The 27,354-nt window shown below is 52.0% G+C and overlaps 12 protein-coding genes across 12 annotated transcripts; 4 read left to right on the top strand and 8 right to left on the bottom strand.

The window, feature by feature from the left end:
• Window positions 1-332: 332 nt before the first annotated feature.
• LAESUDRAFT_381567 (uncharacterized protein) lies at window positions 333-900 on the bottom strand. The gene has a single exon (XM_040902251.1). It carries the CDS (start codon window positions 738-740, stop codon window positions 432-434), a length of 309 nt encoding a protein of 102 aa, XP_040760776.1. The 5' UTR covers window positions 741-900; the 3' UTR covers window positions 333-431.
• A 388-nt stretch (window positions 901-1,288) lies between these two features.
• On the top strand, window positions 1,289-2,937 carry LAESUDRAFT_660484 (uncharacterized protein; the record flags this gene model as incomplete). Its single annotated transcript, XM_040904870.1, has 5 exons — window positions 1,289-1,637; window positions 1,692-2,065; window positions 2,116-2,486; window positions 2,550-2,789; window positions 2,844-2,937. The coding sequence occupies 5 exons, from the start codon at window positions 1,289-1,291 to the stop codon at window positions 2,935-2,937; spliced, it is 1,428 nt and encodes a 475-aa protein (XP_040760777.1).
• A 240-nt stretch (window positions 2,938-3,177) lies between these two features.
• LAESUDRAFT_660572 (5-oxoprolinase) lies at window positions 3,178-5,952 on the bottom strand (the record flags this gene model as incomplete). The annotated part of the gene is made up of 10 exons (XM_040904879.1): window positions 3,178-3,468; window positions 3,528-3,840; window positions 3,895-4,023; window positions 4,073-4,156; window positions 4,205-4,402; window positions 4,457-4,672; window positions 4,725-5,172; window positions 5,231-5,608; window positions 5,661-5,777; window positions 5,829-5,952. 10 exons carry the CDS (start codon window positions 5,950-5,952, stop codon window positions 3,178-3,180), a joined length of 2,298 nt encoding a protein of 765 aa, XP_040760778.1.
• A 1,497-nt stretch (window positions 5,953-7,449) lies between these two features.
• Window positions 7,450-7,821, bottom strand: LAESUDRAFT_660510 (uncharacterized protein; the record flags this gene model as incomplete). The annotated part of the gene is made up of 3 exons (XM_040904874.1): window positions 7,450-7,496; window positions 7,550-7,691; window positions 7,777-7,821. 3 exons carry the CDS (start codon window positions 7,819-7,821, stop codon window positions 7,450-7,452), a joined length of 234 nt encoding a protein of 77 aa, XP_040760779.1.
• A 255-nt stretch (window positions 7,822-8,076) lies between these two features.
• Window positions 8,077-9,159, bottom strand: LAESUDRAFT_660532 (ribosomal protein S5 domain 2-like protein; the record flags this gene model as incomplete). Its single annotated transcript, XM_040904876.1, has 5 exons — window positions 8,077-8,403; window positions 8,459-8,596; window positions 8,657-8,759; window positions 8,818-8,937; window positions 8,996-9,159. 5 exons carry the CDS (start codon window positions 9,157-9,159, stop codon window positions 8,077-8,079), a joined length of 852 nt encoding a protein of 283 aa, XP_040760780.1.
• A 142-nt stretch (window positions 9,160-9,301) lies between these two features.
• On the top strand, window positions 9,302-9,837 carry LAESUDRAFT_814887 (Trm112p-domain-containing protein; the record flags this gene model as incomplete). Its single annotated transcript, XM_040914639.1, has 4 exons — window positions 9,302-9,484; window positions 9,539-9,622; window positions 9,674-9,751; window positions 9,811-9,837. 4 exons carry the CDS (start codon window positions 9,302-9,304, stop codon window positions 9,835-9,837), a joined length of 372 nt encoding a protein of 123 aa, XP_040760781.1.
• A 9-nt stretch (window positions 9,838-9,846) lies between these two features.
• On the bottom strand, window positions 9,847-11,156 carry LAESUDRAFT_744741 (thioredoxin-like protein; the record flags this gene model as incomplete). The annotated part of the gene is made up of 7 exons (XM_040911332.1): window positions 9,847-10,192; window positions 10,253-10,367; window positions 10,427-10,505; window positions 10,564-10,762; window positions 10,833-10,918; window positions 10,976-10,999; window positions 11,056-11,156. The coding sequence occupies 7 exons, from the start codon at window positions 11,154-11,156 to the stop codon at window positions 10,185-10,187; spliced, it is 612 nt and encodes a 203-aa protein (XP_040760782.1). The 3' UTR covers window positions 9,847-10,184.
• An 89-nt stretch (window positions 11,157-11,245) lies between these two features.
• On the bottom strand, window positions 11,246-13,558 carry LAESUDRAFT_684392 (uncharacterized protein). Its single transcript, XM_040905850.1, has 2 exons — window positions 12,054-13,558; window positions 11,246-12,000 (listed from the first exon to the last, which is right to left on the bottom strand). The coding sequence occupies exons 1-2, from the start codon at window positions 13,401-13,403 to the stop codon at window positions 11,587-11,589; spliced, it is 1,764 nt and encodes a 587-aa protein (XP_040760783.1). The 5' UTR covers window positions 13,404-13,558; the 3' UTR covers window positions 11,246-11,586.
• A 227-nt stretch (window positions 13,559-13,785) lies between these two features.
• Window positions 13,786-15,761, bottom strand: LAESUDRAFT_729551 (uncharacterized protein). Its single transcript, XM_040909653.1, has 9 exons — window positions 15,384-15,761; window positions 15,240-15,306; window positions 14,898-15,186; window positions 14,768-14,842; window positions 14,696-14,710; window positions 14,479-14,634; window positions 14,363-14,423; window positions 14,205-14,304; window positions 13,786-14,150 (listed from the first exon to the last, which is right to left on the bottom strand). The coding sequence occupies exons 1-9, from the start codon at window positions 15,635-15,637 to the stop codon at window positions 13,998-14,000; spliced, it is 1,170 nt and encodes a 389-aa protein (XP_040760784.1). The 5' UTR covers window positions 15,638-15,761; the 3' UTR covers window positions 13,786-13,997.
• A 20-nt stretch (window positions 15,762-15,781) lies between these two features.
• Window positions 15,782-21,344, bottom strand: LAESUDRAFT_729552 (urea carboxylase). The gene is made up of 20 exons (XM_040909654.1): window positions 20,211-21,344; window positions 20,075-20,143; window positions 19,904-20,021; window positions 19,783-19,848; window positions 19,654-19,724; window positions 19,324-19,599; window positions 19,042-19,274; window positions 18,570-18,987; window positions 18,095-18,519; window positions 17,776-18,031; window positions 17,577-17,723; window positions 17,209-17,496; window positions 17,105-17,152; window positions 16,984-17,046; window positions 16,771-16,929; window positions 16,683-16,721; window positions 16,584-16,622; window positions 16,417-16,532; window positions 16,283-16,365; window positions 15,782-16,233 (listed from the first exon to the last, which is right to left on the bottom strand). The coding sequence occupies exons 1-20, from the start codon at window positions 20,868-20,870 to the stop codon at window positions 15,989-15,991; spliced, it is 3,819 nt and encodes a 1,272-aa protein (XP_040760785.1). The 5' UTR covers window positions 20,871-21,344; the 3' UTR covers window positions 15,782-15,988.
• LAESUDRAFT_729553 (lactam utilization protein lamb) lies at window positions 21,025-22,763 on the top strand. Its single transcript, XM_040909655.1, has 10 exons — window positions 21,025-21,177; window positions 21,503-21,523; window positions 21,589-21,653; window positions 21,716-21,836; window positions 21,901-21,981; window positions 22,039-22,198; window positions 22,253-22,304; window positions 22,359-22,398; window positions 22,457-22,561; window positions 22,642-22,763. The coding sequence occupies exons 1-10, from the start codon at window positions 21,031-21,033 to the stop codon at window positions 22,705-22,707; spliced, it is 858 nt and encodes a 285-aa protein (XP_040760786.1). The 5' UTR covers window positions 21,025-21,030; the 3' UTR covers window positions 22,708-22,763.
• A 56-nt stretch (window positions 22,764-22,819) lies between these two features.
• On the top strand, window positions 22,820-25,508 carry LAESUDRAFT_751817 (uncharacterized protein). The gene is made up of 7 exons (XM_040911687.1): window positions 22,820-23,174; window positions 23,234-24,425; window positions 24,479-24,516; window positions 24,572-24,579; window positions 24,634-24,876; window positions 24,931-25,063; window positions 25,162-25,508. Exons 1-7 carry the CDS (start codon window positions 22,952-22,954, stop codon window positions 25,188-25,190), a joined length of 1,866 nt encoding a protein of 621 aa, XP_040760787.1. The 5' UTR covers window positions 22,820-22,951; the 3' UTR covers window positions 25,191-25,508.
• The last annotated feature ends 1,846 nt before the right edge of the window (window positions 25,509-27,354 follow it).

A 27,354-nucleotide genomic window follows, 5' to 3' on the forward strand; every position in this document is an offset into this window, starting at 1 on the left:
ATCGTGCCGTGATTCGCGACGGTGTGACGAAGAATTGTTGTCGTGGGAATTGTAATAGCCCGGATCATCAGCGTAGGAGTAGTTATCGTAGGATCTCGTAGCATGGGAGTGGTTTGCGTAGGGAATACGGTCATGGGAGCCGTAATCATAGGCATTAACACCATAAGAAAGCTTGCCATTGCGGCCGTACATGGCAGTAGCCAGCCTCAGACGCGGCAAGTTGTGAAAGGTTGAGCGGCTCAACTTGTCGCGGTTACTGATGCTTTCTTCGCGAGATAGCAAGTGTAGGGAGAGCTCTCGTCTGATCCGAGAGAGCGGCTTCGATCTATGGTTTAAAATCAGTCAGTAAGCCATGTAACTGTAGCACTACACTCGACAGTATGAGTAGCGATGGAAGAGCGCCTGTCTGCACGAGATGTATCGATATTCTCTCAATATCGGCAGAGTGTGGAACACGTATGCGATTCGGCAAACCGTCTCATGAATGTAGTGCGCAGGTCACCAACAACCCATAGAGGAGGACTTTTGGGACTGTATGCGACAGAAAGTCCCGACAATGAGATGAGGGACTGCAGTGAAGTATGCAGACATTGCACAGAGCACTGGCAAGCCAGCGACCGCATCACTAGAGCATTTATAGCGCTTCTAGCAAGTTGACCACCTACAACGAATATTCGCGTACAGAAGACAGTATCGCAGAGGCAGATGAGCCAGTAGAGTATGCAAGAAATCGTACACATACATGATTGTGCCCGGTACTGCTTTCAAAACTAGCTGGTTTGGTACGAGATCATAAGGGCCGACAAGACTATAAAAATGCGCTGGAGATAGCTCTGGGAAGTGTGCGAGTTGGGAGATCAACGAGGTCCACACGACGAAGAGAATGTTCAACAAGAGGAAGTCGAAAGTGCATGTACCTACAGTCGCTTGCAGTGACGTTACGTAATCATTTCAGCAAAGTATCAAGGGCATAGCCGTCAGGCTGTTACCTGTGTACCACTCTCGTGGCCGACAGCACGAACCTCAGCAAGGACCCGTTCTGCGACGTTTTCATAGAGGATACATCGGCAGAGAGTTGTCCAACGCAAGGGCCGTCGAATTGTCGTTGACAAATGTCTGTATGCGTACGCATCCAATATCAATATCACATCTTTGAGATATGCACTGACATTACCGGTCGGCTCTGGTGCAGTGATTGACTTTCTCGTAGCTCTGACCCTGGGACAGTGGTGGAGAAGCACACAGTGATAGAGAAGCACACAGTATTAAAGAAGCACACAGTAGTCGAATGGCACGCCTACGTCGCGACACGCACGACTCGGCCCTGCAACGTCCTCTTCGAGTTGTCGCCTCCGGAACCCTTTTCTTGACGCATACATTCACCCTCCCAACTCATCCCGAGCCATCCACTGTCATCCGGGCCAGTTCCGTCTTTCGCTCGCGCGGAGGTTCGGCCAGCACATGTCTCAGCATCCTAGCCCAGTTTCCTCACGTAGATGCGATGTTGGTTGCGCCTTTAGGAGGCAACGGCGATGGCCAGCGAATTATCCATGACCTCGAGAACGAGCGGGTGAGCACCCGTTTCTGCAAAGTCTGGGACGAGGCTGGCGTGCCCGGCGCGTGGGTTCTACACGCAGGTCGCCCTCACTACACTTATTCTTCTTGACTTCACTCACTACCACGCGTTCCAGACGATACTGGTACGAGCACGGTGATCAACAACAACCCGCTGCCAGATATCGCGCACGAAGAATTCGTGTCCCTCCTTGGGCCTTTACTCGCCCCCGAGAATTATGCACATCTTGCCCCTACGGACGCAAGGGCCCACAACCCATCTCCGATGCCACAGACGTCCCCCTCAGCTGTCCATCCCGCTCCTATTCTTTCGCATCAGACGGGCAACAGCCCTGCTCCGTTCGACTGGCTCCATTTCGAGGGGCGTTCGGTGAAGACGACCCTGAGCAACATCATGGGCGTCGACGGGCTTGCGCGCGAACGCAGGTGGAGGAGCCACTGCGTGTTCAGCGTCGACGTGGGCAGACGCGCGAGACAGGGTGTGGAAGCGGTAAGACACTCTCTGTGAGCGTTCAGCGCGCACTGACCTCGCCCGTGTAGTTGATACCTTACGCAGACGTCCTCTTTCTTAACAAGCACTACGCGTGCGCCCACTCGCCCCAGTACGCAGGCTCCCCGCGGGCGTTCCTGCTCTCGCTCACCGCGCTCGCATCGCCTCATGCGCTCCTCGTCGCCCACTGGGGCGAAGACGGCGCGGCGGCCCTGTCCGTGCCGACACGCGAGTACTTCCAGAGCTCCGGCTGGGTCGGGCTCGACGTTTCCGAGGCAGCCGCAAATTCCGGAGACAGAGGCAGTCAGGCGCAGAACGAGGTCGTGTCCGTCAGGACGGGGAGCGACTTCTGGGCGGGGCAGCACACGGCTTCGTCCAGCGTCTACACGGCGGGCGTGCTCTCGTCCCTTTCATCGTCCGCGTCTCCCACTCCGACATCGCCCAATCCACCAAGTGCACAAGCTCCGCGGGAGGCACAGTCGAGCGATGGTGAATCGGACGACTCGGACGACACGCAGGTCGGCGCGAGGCCACGCCAGGGTGCGAAAGGAATCGTCGACGAGGTGGGCGCGCAAGACGCCTTCGTGGCGGGCATGATCTTCGCGTTGAGCCGGAGCCTGCTCCCTGGCGAACCCTACACGCCGTCTTCTGTCAAACGCGACCCCACGAACTTTGTGACCGAAGATAGAGATGGTGGCAAGTGGAGGCTGGAAGAGTGTCTGAGGTGCGTCGTGCTGTGCGAGTCGATGGGCGTGCAACTGATCAGTCGACCCGTTAGGTTCGCGACGGAACTGGCGGGTAGGAAGGCACGCAGGAAAGGGTGGCAGGGTTTGGCGGATGAAATGGCAAGGGCGGGCTGGTTTGTAACGTAGCGATATCCTCGCCCGTATATTCATTGAGTCGCCTCGATGACTTATACCCAGATGCATATGACAGGTGTTCCGCCCTCTTCGTATAAACCACAACTCCACTAATCTCCCAACGATGTTGATGTAGACTATTGCGCGCATAAGCGAGAAGAGATAGATTGCTGAGGTAGGTTTTTGACAGTCTCTGGTCACCAATAAACATACGATTTGTTTCGTCACAGTGCCTGATATACACTGTATTTCCTACTGCAGAGTAATGTAAAGATGCTTGCTCGTGAGCACCGCTCTCGCACCAGGAATCAACACAATTGTCTGCGTATTGTCAATGATCATCGCAGGGCCCTCGATGACGTCTCCGACAGCGAGCGAGTGGAAGAGATACACGGGGGTGTCGTCCACGCGCCCGAGCTGGTCAAAGTACACGTTCCACGTCGTATCCGCCTTCTTCCTGTCGACCGCACGCTGCTCCATCTTGGAGATCTCGGCAAACACAGACTCGCCGAGCGAGTCGAACGTCTTGCCGATTCCGCGCACCTGGCATAAGATGAGACTCCGTCCTTCCTTTTGTTGTTATCACTAGGGATGGAGCGTACTTTGATATCATCGACAATGATGCTCTTCGTCTCGAGCAGAAAGCCGAACTCGGCCATGTATGCGCGCTTGAACGCGGCCAGGAAGTCTTCGTTGCCATCGCCGTCCTGCACACCAGGAAGCACCATCAACGCCGTGTCGGTGCCGTCGAACCGCATGTTCAGCATCCGCTCCGTGTGGACGTGAGCGCCCTGGAAGCCCTGCCGGCCGAGCTCCTCCCGCACCTCCGCGTCCAGCTTGTCCAGCCGCGCGATCAGCGACCCGCGATTTTCCGGCGTATAGAACGTCGATGATGGCTGTTGCAGTTCAAAGACGCTGTGATGTCCGTGATTCGTATGACTGTGCTGCATGCAAGGAAAGTGGACTTACCGGTCAGCGAGCGCAAGACCGTACGCCGACAGAATGGAACTATATTTGTGAATGAGAATCGTCTTGATCCCCAGCAGCTTGGCAATTTCGCAGGCGTGCTGGCCTCCTGCACCACCAAAGCTCGCAAGACTGAGCCGTCAAGTCAGCATTTGTTCCGAGATCACTGCAACAAACTCACATATGCTTCGACAGTGCATACCCTCTCGCCTCTGTCAACGCTCGGATAGGCCGCGCCATCGTCTCGTTCGCGACTTTGATGAAACTGAGAGCTGGTTAGGTACTTGCAAAACGACCGAGCCGACACACATACCCATAGACGACCTCGTCGAGGTCGAGCTGCTTCTCCTGGTGTGCGTTGATATCCTTTCTGAGCACCTCGAACGCAGAACGCGACGCCTCTGTGTCGAGTGGTTCCTTTGCTGACTTGCCGAAGATCTTCGGGAAGTAATCCGGGACGAGACGGCCAAGCACCAGGTTGGCGTCTGTGACCGCAAGCGGGCCTCCCTTGCTGCAGACCCCACGATGTGAGCGACGAGCGAGCAAGCGTTTTGAATATGCCTACCGGTAACACGCCGGACCAGGCTCGGCACCAGCGCTCTCAGGGCCAGCACGGAACAGGCCGTTGCTGAACGACAGACATGATCCACCGCCCGCCGCAACGGTGTTGATGTCCAACTGTGGTGATTGAATCGTAACGCCGGCCGTTGTCGTCTCATAGACGATCTCGTAACGGCCATCGAATCGCGACACGTCCGTGGACGTGCCACCGACATCCAGCCTGCCCGTCCTACATGAGCTGCGCACCGACATGTTCACGAGCGGCCACTTACCCAATCACAGGGTGCTTGCGCTCCCGGTCCCAGCTCGTTAGCGCGTAACCAACCACACCGCCAGCAGGACCGCTAAGAATACTTTTGAGCCCCGTGAAGTTCGTCAGGTCGAGCAGGCCACCGTCGCTGCCCATAAACTCGACCCGTGGGCTCCGCAAGCGGCCGTCCCTCAACTTCTCGTCGAACCCATCGAAGAATCCGTCGAGGTACTCTCTGAGGATGGGCGTCAGGTACGCATCCGCGGTGGATGACACGCCGCGCGGCACCATCTTGATCATGGGCAGCAGCCGCGACGACTCGGAGATGTGCTTGAAACCGATGGAGCGAGCGAGGCCCCCGATCTGCTGCTCGTGTTTGGGGTATGTGTACGAGTGGCAGAACACAATCGCGATCGAGCGGTAGCCCTCGTCGTACAGCCGTTGCAGGTCCGCCTTGACAGCATCTAAGTCTGCAACGGCGTGGTCGTCAGCAAGAAGACTGTATATTGGCGGGATTTGAGGACTCACTTGGACGTTGCACGATCCTGACGGCCTCCCCCGACAGACCTTGGACAACCTCGCCAGGACCATCAGCGTCACCCTTGCCGTCCCATCCCTTTCCCCTGTAGCCATGCTTGACTTTGCCGTTTTCGTCGAACTGTACTGCATGTGCCTCCGCTTGTGGGTCGGATGTGTAGCCCACTAGCGTGACGCGCTCGTCGACCTCGAGCACAGTCGAGTACAGAGGCGGAGGGCGGCGGATGTTCAAGTCGAAGATCTTGGGTCGTGCTTGGTTCCCGATCAGAAGAAGATCCTTGAACCCGCGCGTGATGAGCAGTGCGTGCTTGTGGCCCTTGCGCTCGAGTAGAGCATTTGTTGCGACCGTAGTGGATAGACGGATGTAATCTGTATAAATGTTCGCACGAGGACATTATGTACAGTAGAGCAATACACTCACCGATTTTGTCGGTCGTCAGCGTCTGGCCGCGCGGAATTTTGGTCCCCGTCGCAATCTCCAATATCCGCCTGATACCTTCTGTGGGCGCATCGCGATAGTTGCCAGGATCTTGTGAAACTGTGTATTCCATTGAGATGATAATTAGCGTGCAAAGGGAAGTCTACTTACGAAGTTTCACCACAACCTCCTTTCTCTCCTTATGGTTCTCTGGATCAGGATACGATGCATGCACATCACAGAATGTTCCCCCTCGGTCGGCGCAAATCCTGATGGATCGATCAGGAACGGGCATCTACAGAACGTTGCCGTGAATATCTGAACGTCAACATGAGGATCACGACGTACTCTGATAGATGGGTTGAGGTTTCTAATCGTGGGGGATTCCACCCAGCCAACCTCCTGCTATATACCATGCAGAGACTCGGTGAGTCAGTCTGAAATCGATGACATTTCTTCTGCGTACCCCTTTAATTGCAATCAGGCACTCGGTCCTCCGTTAGGCCTCTGAGCACGCCGAGATTCGTATACGGTATCTTAGATAAGAGTGCGCTTTGCAAACCGTTAGTTCCCGCCGCCACATAGGCTCAAACTTAGAGACATCACGCACCTGACATGAAAGATCATGCACCTCGGCCGAGAAAGTATCGAAATGCAGCAAGCGGCCTGGCTACGGAAGAAACGAATGGAGCAGGCAGTGCGAAAGAGCAGTCACAGTGTTTGATAGCGGGACCGCCATTGCTGGGGATCGTTTATTCTTCCAGACTGTTGGTCACCGGATGGACGATAGCGGGAAGAAACAAAACGCCGCGAGCGCATATATGTTCAAAAATATTTGTACCTAGTATCTCAGGAACAGCACCGTGTCACGCTGACTCTCGCTTAGTAGTACCATTGAGTACTATCACCCGACAATCATAGTAATGCAATTCACGCTCCTGTCATCGGTGTCCCCCTCCCAAACAGAAAATGTGATAAAATTATGAAAGTCCATGAGAGTGTGATCATTGATTGCCCACTCAAGTTATCTATGACGTGCAAGGCGAGCGTACTATATGACTACTTACAATGAAAGGCTCTACTTGAACGCCGTGATCATACTTGCTTGTTCCTTCAGCTATTAGACGACACTGACCGATGCCGATGCATGTAGCATGAGAACTGCACTCTTTGGGGACTGTGATGAAATTGTGAGAAGATGTGCATGGATTTGGAGGGTATGGGGTCAGTATTTCGAGGCTGCGAAGGCGCGAATGCATCAGAGAATGACCATATCGAATGATGTCGGAGTAAACGAAGTGTTCTCGCACGGTGGTTGATGATAGCATTGCTGTAGTGACAATAAGCGAAAGTTCCTTATGATAGAACCCGCGAGAGATGTCGACCACGAGATGATGGGCAGGACACCAGACACTAAAAATGTCGCAGCAGAGGGCCAGCATTAGGAACAGCTCAGTCGGAAAGTATCAAACATTGTCTGTTGTTGACGTCGGAGCACCCAGAGGGTACAAAGTGGCATGAACATCTCCGGGCACCGGTTTTAGTAGATGTGTTAACCAAGCATGTCGAATATTAGGCCAAAGCCCAACGGAAACCGACAGTTGGGTCATTTGGAGGAGTCGTGTACAATCCCTTCGGTAATACGTGCTGCTCACGAACACGAAGATGGCATCTTATATCTGCACAAGGAGCTCCCATCTCAAAAGTCTCTTCGCTTGCATCGTGCGTCAGCGCGGACAATAGTGACACAGTGAAATGGTCGAGGATGGTCATGGTGTTGTAACGAAGCCATCTATTCATCATCATAGCCCTGAACAGGTACCCGTGCCCGTTTCGGGACTGCCCACTCAACATCAGCTAACGTCATTTGTGAAAGACCGCAAGATACGCACGAGGGTAAGTTGTAGGAATCTGCTCCGCGGGCCTCCATCCCATCCTTCTACGGATCGGTGGCACTGTAATAGCGATCACTGGGCCCGAAAGGCCGATGATGAGGGAGAAAAAGATGACGGGCGACTCGTGCGCTTGCCGTTGCTGTTAGTTGCGGCGACAGGCGACGGCGTAGGGGAAGGGGTTAGATGAGCACGAAGTTCTACTGAAGCATAGCCGTTAAGCATACCAGGTAACGGTACGTTCCCCGCAGGGGTGAGGTGATGGAAGCCATCGCCGCCATCGTCGAAATCCACAAGCAAAGGCTGTGAGATGCAAGATAGTCGTCGCAGTAACGGGGCGCGTTCGGACGTGTTGAGGGTTAATGCTTATCGTAACCGTGGGAACCACAGATATTGACTTTTCAAAATCCGCAGATGGCTCTAGTCAGGGACATAAGACAGCTACGATGTTCGAATGATACAGAAGTCTGTTTTTGGAACCGAATGAAATGCAGAGGAGACATCATGGATGGACGAAGAGATAACTATCACCGTACTTCTACTGTCCGTCCGGCCCAATCCTCTTTCAGCCGCTCTTCCACAATCTTATCCAGCTCCTTTGCTCTGTCAACCGCAACATTTATGATGCGCAGAATCTCTTCTGGCGCGAGCGGGACGCCGCCCGCCTTCTGCACAACACACAGCTCGCGTTGCGCATTGAGCGCAACGGAGAGCAAACCTGCGCTGAGAACCTGCTCGAGGTGAGACGGATCCAGGACAGGCGAGGTAGCAGGATCAGAGAAGTACGCGAAGGTAAAGCAGTAAGGCGTATGGTGCATTGAGAGGGGGACAGGAGCGCGTTCCGACGGGAGATGCTAATAGAGAGGGAATGAGCGAGATCCTGAGGGCATACATGCCGATGACACGTACGATCGTTACTTCGTCTCCGACGACCTCTACTTCGGGGCGTCTGAAATGCTTCAGCGCGATCACACCTGCTAAGCAAGCGCAATCCAGCATATTGCCTGCATCGGCTAGACAATGAATAGTCAAACGCAGATGCCAGACCTGATATACGCGTAGTTCACGTCAATCAGTTGATAATGAAGACAGGCGACTGCCACGTACTCGTTGCCCCGCAAGGACACATAGAGACTCCTTGTCTACAACATCACTCCTCCGCAACACTTTGTCCAGCATGCGCGTAATTGTCACTTCTTCGTCAGAGGGTCTACGCAGGACTTACAGTGAGAGAGAAGCGCTTCGTTTCAGACGACGCACATACCCACCGACCGGCTTCGTATTCATTCGATGCCATAGGGGAGATCTCAGAATGGATCGTGATGATTCCCTCGAGCGGCCTTTCTGGCGGTGGCTTCACCATTTTTGCGTCCACCTGCGCTATGATTCTAGCATTCATAGCTGCTTCAGTAGCATACACTGATGTTTGTATGTGTCAGTATTCACCGTGTTTTTCCAAGTGCGCACTCAACCCAACCCAATTCGGGGCCAAAGGTGAGTTTGGGCTTGCGCATCTCCAGCATATTGCGACCATCGAGGCGAAGAGACTGCTTGAGAGAAGCAGAGAGGAACTCTTTCTCTGGGATTGACGGCGAGGGTGGGCGAGGCATGGCGGCTGATAGAGAGCGGTAAGGTGCTGCACTTTGCAGAGAAAACGGTGGTGCGCGGCGGTGGCGTCGAGTTGTTTTGCACCGAGGCCCGACGTTTTCCCTTTCGGGCGACGTGTTTCTCTTCCTCGTCATCCAATTCATTATGGTCCGCCTACTCACGCATAATCTCCTTGCATGCCACGCGAAGGGATGCACGTCAAATAACTTCCCTCTGCAGCTCAAGGACGCGCAGATCGAGCTACGGGACGCGGAGTTCAATCCTGACTTCATCCGTGGTTTCCTACCGCGTCTTGAGTGGAAAGCTTTGGTGGATGCTGCCCGCCAGGTAAGTACGATGCTTGACATTCTTTACCACGAAGATATTAAAACTCAGAATCAGCTTGGCGATACGTCCTTGCCTGACCAGCCGCCAGAGATGCTAGACGACGAATTTCTTCAGAACCTGCACCATGTCTTACTCGAGGTCCATTTTTCGCTCCGACGCCTCGGCTCCCTTCGCTGATGATGTGCAAAGATCCATATAGAAGAAGGTGAAATGATCTGTCCAAATTGCAAGCACGTCTATCCCATCTCGAACGGCATTCCGAACATGGTGGGTGTTGTTCTCTTATGCTTCAAACCAGCCATTGAATCTGTGGATGGATTGTACAGCTCCTAGCAGAACACGAAATTGGTTGATCACCTCGCATCTGGGATTGCATGTGCTCCGTGTGAGATGTTTGTTTGGAGGCCACAAAAGGAGCTTCCTATGCGCTACAACGACGGGTAACGAGCCCGAGCTTCTACGGTTCGCACACGTGTCCAAGGAAACACAACAATTGTATGAATTCTCCTGTAGCAGTACCGTTACTACTTATGAGCTGAGGAAACATTGGCAGGACGGTCTTCTAGAACAACATCTATCATCTACGAAATCTAAGCAAGACAACTACATTGTTGAGACGGGGCATTTTCCGATTCGTTGCACGTCGTTATCCTCACAGGAGCCGGAAGATTCACTGAATGTGTTCTATTGCCCTGAATGCTCACAAAGCTGAATAGACAGACGATCAGTCCACACGAGCACGTTTTCGCGTATTCTCCTCAACCGCACCGTTAGGCTTAGCGGCAGCAGCCGATTCGAAGTACTCCAAGGAACCCTTCGGGTCAGGTTTCATCGTCGCGCTGCCCTCGTGCCAGTTAGCCGGGCACACCTCACCGTGCTCATCCTATAATTGATGGGTTAGTCCCGACGTTGCACGACACAATCCGAGTTGGCAACACATACGGTGAACTGGAAGGCCTTGACGAGGCGGAGCGTCTCTTCGACAGAGCGACCGACTGGCAGATCATTGATGGTGATTTGCCTGAGAAAATAAAATATTGGTTGACGACGGTCACGCCACTGATCGCGCCAGCACGTACCTCAAGACGCCCTTAGGGTCGATGATGAAGAGGCCACGGAGGGCGATGCCATCCTCCTCAATGAGGACACCGTAGTCGCGGGCAATCTTCAAGTTCTTGTCCGCGAGCATGGGAAGCTTCAAGTCGGGGCCGAGACCGCCTTCCTTGCGATGCTTGTTGGCCCATGCCAAATGGGAATAGTGTGAGTCGGTCGACGCGCCTGGAATCCCAATTAGTTCGGGATGCTTCTACGCGTTCTACACGTGTGATTATGTGATGATGGAACGTACTCAGCACGACCGTGTTGATCGCCTTGAACAGAGGGAGGGCGTCGTTGAACGCAAGGATTTCCGTGGGGCACACGAAGGTGAAGTCACTGACAACGATAGTCATAATTTACGGCGATGAGAACAATCTTGAAAATGCCACTTACAGAGGGTAGAAGAAGAGAACCACCCTGGCGTTAGAATAGAGTCAGTCGCAGAGGTTATAATTGTCTCGGAAGCTATTCACCATTGACCGAGATAGTCAGACAGGGAGATGTCTTGGAAGAGACCGTCGACGACGGCTGTGGCCTTGAAAGCGGGGGCAGGCTTCTGAACAGTGGCAACCATAGCGATGAGCAGGTAAATTGCGACAAAGGATACAAGAGGCAGCGATAATCCGTAAATACAGATTCTCGTGTTCTTTGCGCTTGTTTGTCCGATACGGCCACGTGCTGGCTTACACCGCGGGGTCGTGACTTGCTGACGCGAAGTTTGCCAAATATGGCAGCTCCTGGGTGGGCCTCGAGCATGAACCAATTTACCTTGAACTTCATCGGAGGTTTTCGAATGCATCTTTTGGGTCGAATAATGGAGTATGTTTTTTTCAATGATGCAAGCACAGCACAATTGCTTGGATCTGGAAAACAAACAAACGACGTGGACGAATTACTGACAGAACATCCGTCACATGCACCCAATATACTGATCACTAATCAAATTACAAGAGGTCTTACGGTAAGGAAAGGAATGACTTATCAAAGTGGAACCATCAGACAGTTCAGGCTGGGCTGATGCGCCCAGCATCGTCCTGAGCGAGCCTGACAAGTCGGAACGCGGGCGCATGCAGACCGCTGCCTCCCAGGTACGCACTGATGCGCCCGCAATCCCATTCAGCACCAGATAGGAAGACGACTGACGAAAGCGTCGGACAATGTCTGCTCCAGGCGCTGAGGTGAGCACGCTCTTGAGCACGGGCTGGTGGTATGTCAGGCACGCCGGCGGTTTTCGGACGACATTCATCTTGGACTGGGCCTGCGAACAATGGCAGAAGGATCGATCGAGGTCCGTGGAGAGGCGTGGTGGGAGGAGTGAGGAAAGGGCAGGATTTTACAGGCAGCATGCGTCGTGTCAAGCGCAAGCTATGCAAGACACGGAACCGAGGTAGCGCTGACAAAAGTTGTTTGTAGAGGACCTAACCGTCGTTTCAGTCACTGAAACCTGTACTAGCAGCAGCCAAAGGCGTACCTCGTCTTCGAGTACCCACTCGATCTCGAGCACTCTCAACTGACTACCGAGCTCAGTTCCTGCTGACATCAAGACCCGTTCCAACGTACGTGCATCGACATGGACTGATGTTGCCTTGATCGTGAGATGGGTAAGAGACGCGCTAGACCGCGTCAAGGCGGATAGAACCGCAGACGGCTTCAGCCCATCATATAAAGTAGTTTGCACATGGAGGACAGCGGATACAACTGGACGTCCGGGAACGATCATGGGAACAAGTTGTGCAGGGCCGTTGAAGTGCGTGAGATGACGGAGAACGTGCGGATCGCGAGGTAGATTTGAAGGAGCGGTCGAAGGAATAGCTTCATCGCTGTTGTGAGCGGGATCACTGAGTAAGAGACCGGGAAAGGACAGGTGAGTGATATCTGGTTGTTTCGCACACCAGGACAACAAAGCATTCAATTCCTTTGCAGGCATTGTCTCTGACAAAATGCAGAGCTCCTTCAAGCGGAACGTGGCATGGTGGAGCAGATGAGCATCGAAATGGGGGAGGGTGAGCGAGCTTAGGTGGTCCATATTGTTGAATGCGATCGCGAAGGTCACCACGCCGAATGGTAGCGAGCCATCTTGTGAACAAGGTAAGATGCTACAAGCGAAACTGCGAATGCTGCTCGCCAGAGACCTTTTCGATGCTACCAAATCGATGCACCTCTCGACACACCCGCAGTCTAGGTCTTGCAAGTCAACTGTCGCGTACAGAGCATGTTGGGCAGGAAGAAGGAAGATTCTGCAGACGAACGACAGCGAAATCTGGTCAGAACGCGGGACATATGAGAACACCATCGTGAGGAGCTTGGTCGACAGCCATGTGACAGGTGGTCCCTCCTTCTGTCGAGCACTGTCGTTGGAGGCATCCAGATCAGATTGACATAGGAAAGCATGCCTATTGAGGAGATTGGGAGAACTGATGGTACGCTGTCGACCTCCATTCATCGCGACTCCAAGGAAAATATCATCTGCTGGCTTCGATTCGCTGAGACTGGCTATACGACCGAGCCCGACTGGCATCCTGATATCGTCTAGTGATGCACTATCAGAATGCGAACTGACCCTTGATGCCGACCTCGCAAAGTTGATGGAATGTTCGACTGGCTCTGCCAGCACGCCGCGGTCATGTTTTGATTTCGCTGTCAACTTCGAGGTGATGAACGATAAGGCTGAGACTCGTCGCCCTCGAGAGGCGACAGAAGACGGTGTGGGGGAGGGGCAATGAGTGCTAGACGACGCATTGGGTGCATCTGCGTGCTCGTGCCTATCGCCTGCATCCTTGCTATGCCACTGCAGGCGATGGCGGATGCGCAGAAACGACATGACGGCGAGAAAGAAACATTAAATGGCGGTCTCACGAAATTATCGTCGAGGCAATCGCGATGCACATATGGGGTGATCCGTACCGTGGGTGTTACACACGTACCCGTGTAAATCAAACAAATTGACCGGGATTCCCGTCTTCCCGGGATTGATGGGCAGCCCCGGAATAAGTCAAAGTCAGTGTATTGGTGACAGCTAGTTGCGATCGCAGACATGAAACTCTCACAGGGAGCAATCCCTTCGCGTTGAGCGGGGAAGGCATGTGTGTCCTGGGCCGCTGGGCTGTGGCAACTAGGTGCTTCGACTCGCTAAGGCGAATCGATATTCTTTACGCTTTCAGATCCGCGACGATCTTACGTGAATGGAAGCTACCCGCGGGAACTTTCACGCCAGAGCGCGAGAACATATAGCGGTCCCTTGTTCACGGAGGCGATGTCTGCTACAGCCTACACTGGAATGTTAACGAAAAATACAGGACATTACTCGGTCTGCATACTGTACTCCTATTTCAGATGGACAATTTCTGTACCGCATGCTTATTGCCAGTCGACGATCTAACAGGAAGGGGAGGTATGAAGACATAAATTAAACCTACTAGGCCCAGCCCCAGATCGCCGTTTCATCTGCACTCCCGAACGGCCTCTGAACGAAGGCCTGCCTGAACGCCGTCAAGCTGTCTTGGACATCGTTACATGCTGAACTCTCAGCTTGAATCTGATAGGCGGTCGGTAGCAAAGCTTCTAACCGCTGCGAATTTCACTGCGCGTGAGACCTACTCCCATATTCATTACAAAGACTTACCTGCACGCGAGCTTCTGACGGCGGGTGCGTTTTAAGAAACGGCATGTGAATCATTTCCGTGTCCTCGCTCTTGTCGAGTTGACCAAGACGCTTGAACATCCTGGATAGAGGGAGGCAGGTGAGATTCAGCAGGTAATACGCACGGCAACGATACATACTCCGTAGCTGCAGCTGGATCATAACACGCTTTGGCGATCAATTTCAAGCCGACTTCATCTGCTGTATGAGCAAGAAATCATCATCAATGCGATGCGCCGCATGTACAGAAGCGTACCTTCGAATTCTTGTTTGCGCGTGTTGGGCAAAGTATACATAATCGAGGATAAAAGTTGTGCGAGCCCGATATCAACTCCAATGACGTTAACAAGCATGGATACCATAAAGAGGAGCACTTTCATCGAGGAGTAGCGTTCGATCACATGTCGTTCGACTGAAATATGCAAGGGTTTGCTATCAAGCATCAAGGGAAGCACAAAGTGACGCAAACTCACCCACATGCCCAATTTCTGAAAGTCGTCAGATGATTGAGTAAGTGCTTGCTAATGACTAGATGCGTGACATACCATGTCCCAAGACGGCAGCTAAACCTGCGTCATCCTTCGCTACAGGTAGAATACCCGTAAAGACAACGATGTTTCCTGTTGGGCTGTATTATGCGCCTTTTCGATTTTTGGCACAATCTGCTCCGCTTACTAAAGACACACATAGCATTTGGCACTCTATCGTCATTCACGACCATCAAGTTCCATTCCTTTCCTTCAATGCCTGGGGGTAGTTCAGCGTGTGAAGTAGGGAGCCATTGATTATCCCTGGGAGGCGCATGATGCAGATATGCTGTGTCCTCAGACTCGAGAGTGCCTAGACCTGAAGATTCAAGGATCCGCGTAGCTACTCGTCGAACATGGCGCGTTATGGGATGATTTGGAGGTAGCGTCTTGCCCTTGTACTCTAGTAAGAGCTGATCGTGAGCGGTTTTCGCCAGCTGGGGCATAATATTGAGTTGATGACTCAATACGCGCGTAACCTGATGTTTACCTTGGCTTCAAACTTTGGACTCACATCCATGAAGCGCCATCTCCCGGTTTCAGGTACTTGTTCCAGGCTATATGCAACCGCAAATTGTTAGCATAGCGCCCTTCCTGAGCGATCCATGCACTATAAGCAGCCTGCCACACGCACTGCACCACGTAGTACACACCACCACCCAATAGCACCCCGACGACGACCTTCATTTGCAAGTTCCATCTACTGACGTCGAAGGGATGATCTGGATCGACTTGGAATCGAACATAACGAGGGGCTCTGCGAGGACTGTGGCTCGATAGCTGACGGCATTGTGTTTGCTGAACAGCGGTCCTGCAATGACTGCTCGTAAACTGACACGATATGCGTCGCACGGAGGTTTTGCGGAAGAGACTTGAGAGCGTCTGCATTCGGGAAGCTGGTCTGAATGAGCGAGAGAACTTGGGGACGCAAGGAATAAGACAGTTGTGATTAAAGTCGAAATGTCTGTTCAACGTTCAACTCCAGCATCCGAGTCAACGTTGAGGAACAGTTCGCCAAAATGACCTCATAATTAGTGGGAAATGTGTTTTTATGTATTCTTAAAAGTTAAAAACACGAGGTAAAAATAATCCAATATGCTTCAGTGGCTGACATTATCGACGAATCAGTTCGTTCGTCGTACCTGTCGTACATACTCAAACCATAGGTCATCTTCGGCGCGCAGAACAGGACATATTTTAGGGATGGACGTTGAACAATGGCTTTGCATAGTGTCATGTCTACTGCAGATAGACGAGCACTTCTCCGGTCTTTACATGTGCACCTTCCCGAACGCCCTTCCCGAAAGTGACTATTACACGACCCACGTTCTCTTCCTCGGCCTCAACGTTGATCTCGGTCTTCATTGCCTCAAGTATCAGAAGTACTTGATCGGCTGATCGTATGGTATCACCTGGCTGGCATTTGATCTTCCATATAGTTGCTGCAAGAGGAGCCGCGACGGTATTGGAATATTCATTGACGTCTGATGAGCCTGTGAATGACTGTGTTACGATTTTGAAGCCGTTACGAACCTTGTGATGCATCACTGCCGTCGATCGCCTGTTGAGCCATCTTCTCTTTTCGATTCGTCCACTGAGCAAGCAATACTCTCTCTCTGCGAAAATGTCATTGAAACTCAAGCATGTGCCGAGATAATGGCACATACCGAGCTTCCTCTAATGCAGCTCCCTTCGCCTGCTTTACTTTGAATGTTTCCACCTCTTCCCTGATGTTTGCCGCGAAGCTGTTATAGTCGGACATAGAGAAACTGCTTTGTTCAATCTAGCGAGGTGTTCAAATTCAGCGCAGACTGCAAGAGGATGTGCGTATCACCTTGAATACGTATTGTCCGGAATCAAATTGATTCTCAATCTGACAGACAACGGCTGCCGTCAGTCAGACCGGTCGACAAGAGTGATATGAACGACGAACTTCCAAGTACTGTTTTTCAGTAACGGATTCAAAGGCAACCTGTCCTTCATGAGACCCGTCATGATCGCCCGGACTGCAGAGGATCTACCTGGTCGAATGGCTGCAGAAGCCATGGCTGCTCTGCGTGAAAGTTTTGCCCCTTTCCCCAGGTTTGCCACGGCGGAAGCGTACGGCCATACAGCTGATATCCTCCGGGTGATTCAATGGGATAGATGGCAGCAACCAAACCTGCAATACCAACAGCCCCCTAGGGACCATTACTCTCAGATTCAAAATTTCAGCTGCATAGTGAAAGACGTACTCGTGGAGTGTATGTTCGCGACGGATTCATCTTCTGTCCTACCAGCCTGCATCGTGGATCTACCTGCATTCCAGCGCAAGGCGATAAGCATGCGAGCGGCCTTGGAGGACAGCGGCCTTACCGGAATCAAAAAAGGACAAGCCAGGTAGAAACCGACTCCAAACACCAGCTCCAATACACGAGATGTCAATCATATGACAGGGAAATCCAGGACGCCATACATACCCAATCTGAGGAAGTGAGCAACTTCAAAGCTTCCTCTACACCACCCTCCAAACCATTGTTCCTTGCTAGGTACTCGATATTGCTTGGCAGGTAGACAGCTTCATCACGGATTGAGTGCATATATTTCTCCAGAGCCTCTCTGTTCCAACGGTCATTCAGCACAATGGGGAATGTAATCCTGCGTGCCGGGAAGACCATTTCATCCAAGGTTTCAGGTAGTGACATCTCGGCTGCAACTAGCTCCGCCAGGAGTTCAGACTGAGATATCACAATAGGATCGAAGTGGATCTAAAGCGAGTCGGACGCATGCATGATTAGACTTTTGTAGAGTTCAAAGCGAGGACACGAGAGCGGAGATCGCCACAAACCATTGTTGAGCGTATACAGGGAGCCAACGCCCAGATTCCTGGTACGTTTCGTCTTTGGATCTCCATTTCAAATGCATGAATTCTGGCACGCAGGTTAAAATCGAGTAGCAGTTCACCGTATTCTGCTAGAACAGCAGAGTCTCCGGCCTACGAGAGAAGTTATCAGCGGGCACGTCATTGACGAATTCAATGGACATACCTGACGGAAGACTACTCTCGGCCTGAGACTGCCTATTTTCGGCTCTATGACGTGCAGCTTAGGACTTTGCGACATGTCCTCATAATGACGAGCGAAAAGCTCGACGGCGCCAGCTTCTTTCGCGTTGTGCTGCAAAATACATTGAATAAGCCGATCAAAATAGTGCTGTCTTTGACCAATCATCCCGATAGCTTGATCAAAGGATATGCGTATGAATCGAACAGTGTTTCCTGGTCGTAGCTGCCCCAGCTTCCACCTTTAGAAAGGGCGACGTGATGTAAATATACAGAATCGAAAGAACCATGATTTTCATACGCACAGTTCCTCTGTAGCTACTGTGCAAACGCACGTATACCCTCCCATGTCAGGTCCGTCATTTGTTAAGATTACAGGAGTGTCGCCGTTCACATTGATGGTACCAAAGGCATAAGCATTGTCGTGGATGTTTGATGGATGAGATCCGCCTTCTCCGCCGCTTTCCCTAGCCCAAGCGATGGGCGGGCCTTCCAACCGTATGCCCATTCTGTTGCTCGATTCGCTCACTTTCCATCTAATGGAGAAGAAATTCTCAATGCCTTCACGTGTGATGAACTCCTCGTCAGAATGAGGGCCTGCGAGGCAGTTAATTATCCAATCGGCAGAATACGACGGGATGAGTGATGGTGGTATCGTGAACGTCTGTTCCTCTGGTGTTGGCTCACGGTCTCCGAGCGATATTGTGTCGCCCGCAGCAAGCGCACGACCCTTAATATTTCCTTCAGTACGTTGAAGCCTAATTCGCATGTTCCACGTACTTGGTAGCCACCGAGGCCCGTCGATGTCGACTTCGAGCCTAGATATCGTGGAATCTCAGGGAAGCCCCCTCGAACCGCGAGATATGTCCTGAAACCCGAACCCTTCACCATACCCACGGTGACCTTGCCCCTAGCGGGAACCACCACGCTGCTCCACATCGGAACTTCTTGTCCATCAATGGTTACTCGTGCAGGTGCACCAGTCACTGCAATGATGGCAGATACATGGAAGTACAATCTGCACCCCGTGAGCGTGATTTCTAGCGCTTCCGTGCCTAAGTCGTTCGATACGAGCATATTTGCAACGCGAAAGGAAAGGGGATCCATAGGCCCGCCACGAGGGATACCCATACCAATTCGCCTACCCGGGTAATCTTGCACAGAAGTTTCCAGCCCTCCGCTGAGGACATCCATTGCCCTAGAGTACAAGCACCGATCAGACAGTCCCGCATGTGGACCTCAACTGAAATACCTTGGTGTGAAGGAGAAGTTTTCCAGGAAAGTTGTCATCGCATTACCGGCTTTGAATATTTCCGATTCACATATTGCGCGCAAGTAAGCCATATTGTTAGGAGGTCCTGGGATGGCACTCTGTGTGAGGGCATTCACCAGCCTGTAGATGACCTCTTGGCGAGAAGGTGCTGTAACAACCAACTTTGCAATCAAGGGGTCATAGAAGGGAGTGACGGATGTGCCGTTTTCCACCTTATCTGCGTTTCAGCGCAATTGACTTACAAAGCGATCACCGACGTACCCAAGTATCGACGCGAAGCCAGTCACTATTCAAGAATTGCACGTCCTGCAGGATTCCAGGACTGGGCTTGAACTGTGCGGCAGGGTTCTCGCAATATATTCGCGCCTCAATTGCATGTATCTGTTTCTCATTCGGGGGTATGTCGAAGCGGTCTTGCTGTAATATTTCTGGTGCTAATCCGCCGTCTTTGGTGTCTCTCTCCGCAATGCCTTGATCAATCATCAGCTCGACGATGTCAAGACCTGGATTCGCTGCCTCTGTGATAGGATGTTCAACCTATTTCATTTCGATCTCAGTGGAGCTGTCTCAACGGTAGATAGATGCTTTTACCTGCAGACGTGTATTCATCTCGAGAAAGAAGTAATCGCCTGTTGCATCGTCAACGAGAAATTCGATAGTGCCTGTTCAACCATTGAGCGCGACCACTCGGGATGAAAACGTTAAGATTGAGATTCTAACCAGCCGAGGCATAATTGATTCGCTTGCACAAACGGACAGCTGATGAACACATCTTGGCTTGCATGTCTACCACAAAGCGTTAGAATAATCCGTGCTTGTCAAGCTGACCAGAGAACCATACCCGGATGCTTTATCATGAATGGGCCAGGTGTCTCCTCGATGACCTTCTGATGCCTGCGTTGTACGCTGCACTCGCGCTCTCCCATGTGAATAACGTGTCCTAGCCCGTTGCCAAAAACCTGCAGCCCGTGTTCACAGCATAACGAGAGGTGTAATAGAAGATTATATGCACCTGTATTTCTACATGTCGTGCTGAAGGATAGTAATGCTCTAGGAAAACGCCATTGTTCTTGAATAATGACTGACATCGTGGTAACGATTGTGAGGGAAAGTGAAGTCATGCTTGCGAGCCCAGTTAGCAGGCTCACCTGTGCACGTTCTTGCGTGGCGTGGAACCTACTACGCAGCTCTTCCACATCCCGACAAACAACCAGGCCCATTCCGCCTCCTCCAGCTGTAGACTTGAGCATCACAGGAAATCCGATCCCTTTGGCTACTGTGACGGCGACCTCAACGTCGTCGACGAGGCCTTGCGAACCAGGCACGAGAGGTACATCTGCTTCCTTCGCCAGCATCCGCGCCTCGTGTTTTAATCCCATAGCCTGAATGGTCTCGGGCCGCGGACCAAGAAATGTGATCCCTTCCTCCCGCAGCAAGCCTGCAAAGTGCGCATTTTCGGAGAGAAACCCATAGCCTGGATGAACGAGAGTCACAGAGCACTTCTTACATATCGCCACAATGGCTTCTGGATCAAGGTATCCGCGGGAATTCGAGAGAGGATCCGTATCGTCGGGATGCAGCGCGACAGCCTCATCCGCGAGGGAAACATGAGGAGACGTGGCGTCTGCACGAGTGTAGATGGCCACGGTCGGGATGTTAAGACGTTTGGCTGTCCGGAGAATACGCACTGCGATTTCCCCGCGGTTTGCAATCAAGAGCTTGCGTCGTTCGCGCATCGAGGGCACCACAATTTGTGTGAACGGAGACTGCGACAAGAAAGCAACGTCCGAGTCCAACGAACAGGACATTTGTACGGGGGCCGCCAGGTTGCACCCCGACCGCTGTGTTGTACTGGGCTTATCGGCATGGTGCAGGAACAAGACAGATGACCGCGAAAGATAGGATGTCAGGGCCGTGTATGTTCATCCGGCCCACGTCCGATAATCATTCAAAGCCTGCGAAGCTTTCATGACTTTTGGAGCACGAAGCGACATCTCTGTGCCGATAAATGACCCGACCGTGAGCCCGCGAGCGACGATAGCATTGACTCACTGTGCATCTTCCGTCTCAGTCATGTTCCCGCTACGAGCCACCGTCAACTGTGATATGGGGGAGGTCAGTGCGCACGCATTCAAAACTAGTTCTTCGCTCGTTCAGACGACCGGTGTTGACATTATGGGAGGCATTGAGGATCCAGCATCATGTTCAAAGTCACTGGGATGGGAAAAAATGCATGTAGGATCGCCCTACTTGGTGGTTGCAGCCATTATGATGACTGCATGCTGGAAGGGCTGACGGTTAGCGCCTATTCTTCGACCGCGCCGTCATGATGTATGAGCACTGGAAGCATCCAATGTCCACATTGCGTCTGGCCACCTGAATCCTATGCCTTGTACTTTATCGACGGAAACATGATCGCGCTGACTCTTCGGATTTGAAGGGATATGCTCTCTATGTGATTGTAAGTGGTTGGTTCAACTGTCGGACGTTGGGGACGTTGTGCCAAGGGAAACGAACATCTACTAGGGAGATGACGAGTCACTCATGAAAACGATTCATCTGGCGAACGTCGCCTGTGGCTTTCACGCATCGTGAGTATGCCTGTCATCCTGGCACTAAGCATGCATCCACGAATAAATACCACAACTTTCAGTGACTTTAACATTATGAACAAAACTGTCGTTCTAGCTAAAGCGAATGGCGTGCTAGTTGGGGCGCATCCGTCTCTCCCAGACAGGCAAGGCTGGGGCAGGCGTGAGATGGTTATGGAGCCTGTGAGATCTGCACCCATCGTACATTATTCGGCTTGCGAACTAGTGTTTCTAACTGCAATGATAGGACGAGCTCGCATCGTGCTTCATATATCAAGTGGGGGCCTTGACGGGCTTTCTCAAAGTGCACAATGTGGAACTGAACCACGTACGTCAAGGGCACAGTAAACTCGATGCCACCATTAAGACGACGCGAATATTGTAGCTCAAACCTCATGGCGCCGTCTACGGGATGACATCGCGCGACCTGTCGCTTGCACGCGCAGTGGTCGGCGTCGCCAAGACGTTCGGTGTGCCCTTCATGGGCCTCGCGGGAACGTGCCACCAGGCCGCTGCTGAAGAGCTCGGCGTGCCATTCATCGCAGGTGAGGACAACATGTCATCGTTTGCTCTCACAGATTCCTTAACAACTTTGATAGAATGGTTTGCGGATTTGGAATATAGCCCGGAAGGAAAACTCCTCATTACTAAGTGAGAGCGAACGTTGCACTTCACACACCTTGCGCTAAAAACAAATGCTCTCAGGAAACATATTCCAGTTCCCGTGGATGTTGTCCGCGCACGGGTGTGTCAAACGCTGCACACATGTGCTTCGTTTCTCGTTGACTCTTGCTCATGTCTAGGTTGCCAAGATGCTCTCGGAAGGGCTGGTGACCACTCAATCTGGTTTTGTCCCTTTGGGAGCCGGAGTCACGAATGTTTCCATTTGCTGCCATTCAGACACACCGGTGAGCTGAATCAGAAGCTACGTTCAATGCACACGACTGATATCTGATTGTATCGTCGGGCTGGTCCACACTTCCGCTAGGGTGCAGTGGAGATCGCATATGCGGTGAAGGCAATGGTAGACGAAAGTAACGCGCGCCTGGGATAATGAGGTTTTTCCATGTACATAAAACTGTATTAAAATTGAACGCTACATATATGCGCTTGATTCTGATTGAACAGAACGTTATTCTTGGCCTTAGCGCCCGCCCTTCGTTCTCGATCAATGATGACCTTTAGTACGGGGCAACCAACACTTGCATGTGTCAGCTGCTCTAACGCCGCTCCTCTCACTCAACGCATTCGCTACGGCCTGATTGAACACGTTGTCGAACGACTCTACCTCTTCTGCCATGAGCACAAGGACTCGCTCAATGCAATCGCTCCCGCTAGAGCTTGTCGAAACCATTCTGCTCTACTCAGCAATTGGAGGCTTTCCGACAGCCATAGCCTCTCTTGCTCAGACATGTCGCTCGTTCCGAAAGCTCATCTATGACCCCGCAGACCACCACATGTGGCGCGACATATTTTTCGCAACGTTCGATGACCCGCGTGATTCTCAGTTCTTTGATAATGGTGAGCGCCCACGACGATAGTCTAAGTGACAATGCTTACCGTGAGTTGCAATTCCGTAGCCGGATTTGACTGGGGTGCGGATTTCCGGCGAATTATTTGGGCTGAACGCTTTATCAAGCGTCATACGCAACCTCTACGTGTGCAGAAAGTGTATAACCTGCGATCCCGGACTGCAGCTACCTCAGTCGTCGATCTATCTCCGACGTACAGTACCGAGGACAGCGTTCGAGCGCTTCAGACATTGATCTCAGTCATAAAGACATGCGCGCCACGCCCCAGTGCTCCTGCAGTCATGGTGCGGGATAGGCAAGGAAATCGCATCCCTCCCGGCTCCCTTCTGCATGGTCCGTCGCTCAACTATGCGTATTGGAACACACCCGAAATTACCGCGCATGTGGCGGCCTCTGCATCGGCCAATATTCCTTGGCTACAGACAGTTCTCCGGAGGGGCCTTCCACCTGCACTCGTCGTCAAGGTAGCAGGGGAATCACGGGACAGAGAGTGGGATGTCACGCCGGAGGCACTCGCGATTGGCGAGCTTATATGCTGCACAGGATTCATCCCAGTCCGGGAGCTACTTGAAGAACGTATTGGGCGGCTGTCCTCATCGTCGGCTTCAAATTCGGGTCCGCCATCAAGCTCTCGTGGCATATCAAGTCTGGACATGAGTCTAGAGTCGCAGCAGAAGCGAGCGCGTTATCGTGCACGCGAGGTCGTCTATAATATTAGATATCTCGAGCGACGAAGGAATTGGGGACCGTATCTCCCAATCTCGGATGACGGGGCAGTGGAGAAGACGCCATCTAAACGGTTACACCGTTTGTACACGGACAACTCTGACTCTGATTCAGAGGACGATACAGACTGGCTTCCCGGGAACACCGACGAGTCAACGTCAATATCCTCCGCTGTGACTTCCGATGGTACAAAACCAAAGTCAGGACCATCTACACCGCATAGTGATAGACCCGAACCTCCGACTCCTGATAGATTATACCCTGATTGGACATGGTTGGCGGGTGCACGTATAATCATGCAGGCGAATTTGCAAGGTGAAGGATTCACGCGCATTCAGCAGTATCTCAGATGGGATACTCTAAGGGAATCGTGGACGGTCTTGAAACATGGAGAGACCAAGACACAAAATCATGCAGCGCCCGAAACTGCAGATTCCAGAGGGAATCAGCTAGATACTCAGTCGGACGGTGTTGCAGCACCATGGGATTGGGCAGGAGCAGAAGGAATATGGAGGTACGTCTTCACTATGTAGCTTTCTAGACTACACTTGACGCTTTGTAACGTAGACGCGCTGTTTCATGGTTCGGATTCTCTGATTTAGTCAGTACGTATCCTTCACGCATTTCTCCTGTGCATTATGTAACGTTTAGATCGTTCAGATTTCAACGTAGGTCAAGCTCTCTGTGCGATATTTCATCACACAGACACACTCGCTTTGCAGACGACCGAATCTTCTGCCCGCGACAGCATACAGGAGAACACGCTCATCGTCCCTGTCAGGTTACGAGTCGTGGGCTACGGGCCTCCAGCTGTTCCTGAATACCCTGATCGCCCAACCATTCTGATAGAAGGCGAGACTGGCGGCGCCGACTGGGAAGGCCACGACGGAGATGACGACGACGACATCCGGAGAATTCATGGCACGGTGAGTATGATTGCGGACGGAAATGTCCGCTGGGCCATGGTGAGTGCATTCACTATCAGCGTTGAGAGGCAGCATCTCACTTGGATTACGCAGTACACCAGTCATGAGGATGATCCTACCAGAGATCAGTGGATACTGGAAGGGGTTCAAATCGGCGTCATCGGCTCAGAAATAGGAATGCTTGGTACGTGGACAGGTGCAGGACATGATCGTATGGATGCAATAGGTGAGCTAGTTTTCCACAAAGGACCGCATGTTGCGAAGTCGGACAACTATCTCACTGTCGTCACATTCGTGAGCTGACCTTTTCCTCTCGTATCCCAGGACCTTTTTGGCAGTGGCGAGTTGCATAAGCGGTAACGGCCTGTATAAGGTCTTCTTCTCGTTTGGGTGGTCCGTTTTGCCTGAACGAATCATGCACGCTTTTGCTGCGGAGCGATATGACTCAATTGAGTGCTAGAGCGGAGCACCCAGGTATTTGGCGTCTCTTCGGCGACTGCGCGCATTGAGTCGTTGCTTCGGTTGTTCATTCAGGCACTACTGTACATATCCTCATAACTGTTGCGATATCGGGAAATCACGGTTGATAAACAGGCCCCTAGAATTGTTTCTGTCCGATAGCACTGTTGATACTTGACACCTTATATTAAATTCTGAGATTCGCGGCTCACCAAGCAAATAAAGCCCGAGGGCGACTTCTTGAATCCGGAAGTCCCGTTCTGGATCATAATGTCACCCGCTCGCAGTCGTATTGCGAGCGACGGTGAGGTACCTGGGACGGCGTCCCAGGCAGCGGTATCCAAGAAACACGGTCACGTGATAAGCGCGTACGAAAGATCTGAGATCGATCGTGTCATGCTCTGTGACGTCATCCAAACGTTCAGACTGCCAACCTGCTCGTGAGGCGTCTCGAGGTATAAAAGGGGGGGTCGACCTTTTGGCGGGGGAAAGCACTTTATCTCCACACCACGACCATCCCCATGCCATTGGCAGCGCTATCTTCCTGAGATGTCTCCCCCTTTCCGCCGGGATGAATCATCACGGACCCGAGTCCGAGCATTCGGCATCGCCGCTGCCATACGCCTGTCCCCCCTTCGCCGTATTTGATGGTCAGTTGGATTTATGTCAGCTGCGTTTGATGCCAACTGATGGACGATAGCCGGCCAACCCCACCATAGTGCTCGCCCGAGCGAGACCATTGCCACCATTCTATCGCGTGACTACTCTGGTAGACCCTGATAGGTTGGCGGTTTTTATATCAAGTTTGAATTTTACATCAACAGCGAACCGAGGTGAGCGTCGCCTTCCCCCATCATCTCCATATCTAACTCCATCGAGAGCGTCGAGCATATATGCGCATACATGCATTGGCAATAATGAAGACACGCTTCCGAACGAAATACGACCGTTAATTGTGAAGGGGTTGCACCCGTCGTAATGGGATCGACGGCCAAGCAAGGCGGCACCGTTACAAGCAACGCGTTTACAGATGTTACGTGTCCGGTACATGCTGAGGTCAGAACAAGGGATTGGTATAAGACGCCATTAATTGATTCTTGGGCAGCAAAGACGGCCGTGGTCTAGACCAGCTTCCCACGCGGTTGACAGTTGGGGGTTCAAAAATGTGGGCATAGTATTGTATGTGTTATCTAACGGGCCTTCAATTTTGCTCGGAATTGACGGCGTATACAAGTTTACACACCACGCAGCAACAAAAACCACCACATATGTGGAGGAACATCATACTCGCTTGCCGTATAACGCGTGAAAGAACTGTGAGCCTTCTTGCCGTTTAATAGGATGAACAAATTACGAATCCATCGGGCAGAACGAATATGCGTCTGAATGCGTGCAATCTATACATTTACGGCCTTCTGTGCTAATATGGCAAAGGAAGGATAGGCAGAGGTATGCGCGCGATACCAGGTCCCAAGTGAGCCCAATATATTCATTCACACTGAATCCACCTTTTCATTAACTTAGCAATCAAGTTAGCTTGATGTCACGGTGCAATTGGGACTTCATACGACAAGGCTAAAGGGATTAGGAGTGGCGTTAAGCCGGAATTATGCGCCGCTGACTTACCGATGAAATCCTCAAGCGATCTGTGGCATTTGGAGGTCAGCATGCATCAAGCCCCTTCGTGACGATGGCTGGTGTATGCGAATTCGCCGGTTTCCTGAAGGCAAGCTAGTCAATACGCTTTACATGCACAGGGGAAACAATTTCCCTGATGTATCAATCCAAACATTAGGGTCCCTTGTGATAGGCCCAAACGTACAAGACGCCGACTACTCTTTTAAAAGAACCCAATCACGCGCGATATTTCTACGAGTTCCGCGTTCAATTCAGGACATGCGGCTCCGCAGGATCCAGACCAGCATCCCCGTGCCCAAATGAAATCAAGCACTACCACGGCAAGAACCAATCACCGGAATGAACCTCGATATCTATTCAATGCAATTCTACCTTCGATAAAATACACCAAACCACTCCCCACGGGTGCCGACCCAGTCG

The sequence above is a fragment of the Laetiporus sulphureus genome (assembly GCF_001632365.1).
Source record: "Laetiporus sulphureus 93-53 unplaced genomic scaffold LAESUscaffold_43, whole genome shotgun sequence".
In the NCBI taxonomy this organism is placed as follows: domain Eukaryota; kingdom Fungi; phylum Basidiomycota; class Agaricomycetes; order Polyporales; family Laetiporaceae; genus Laetiporus; species Laetiporus sulphureus.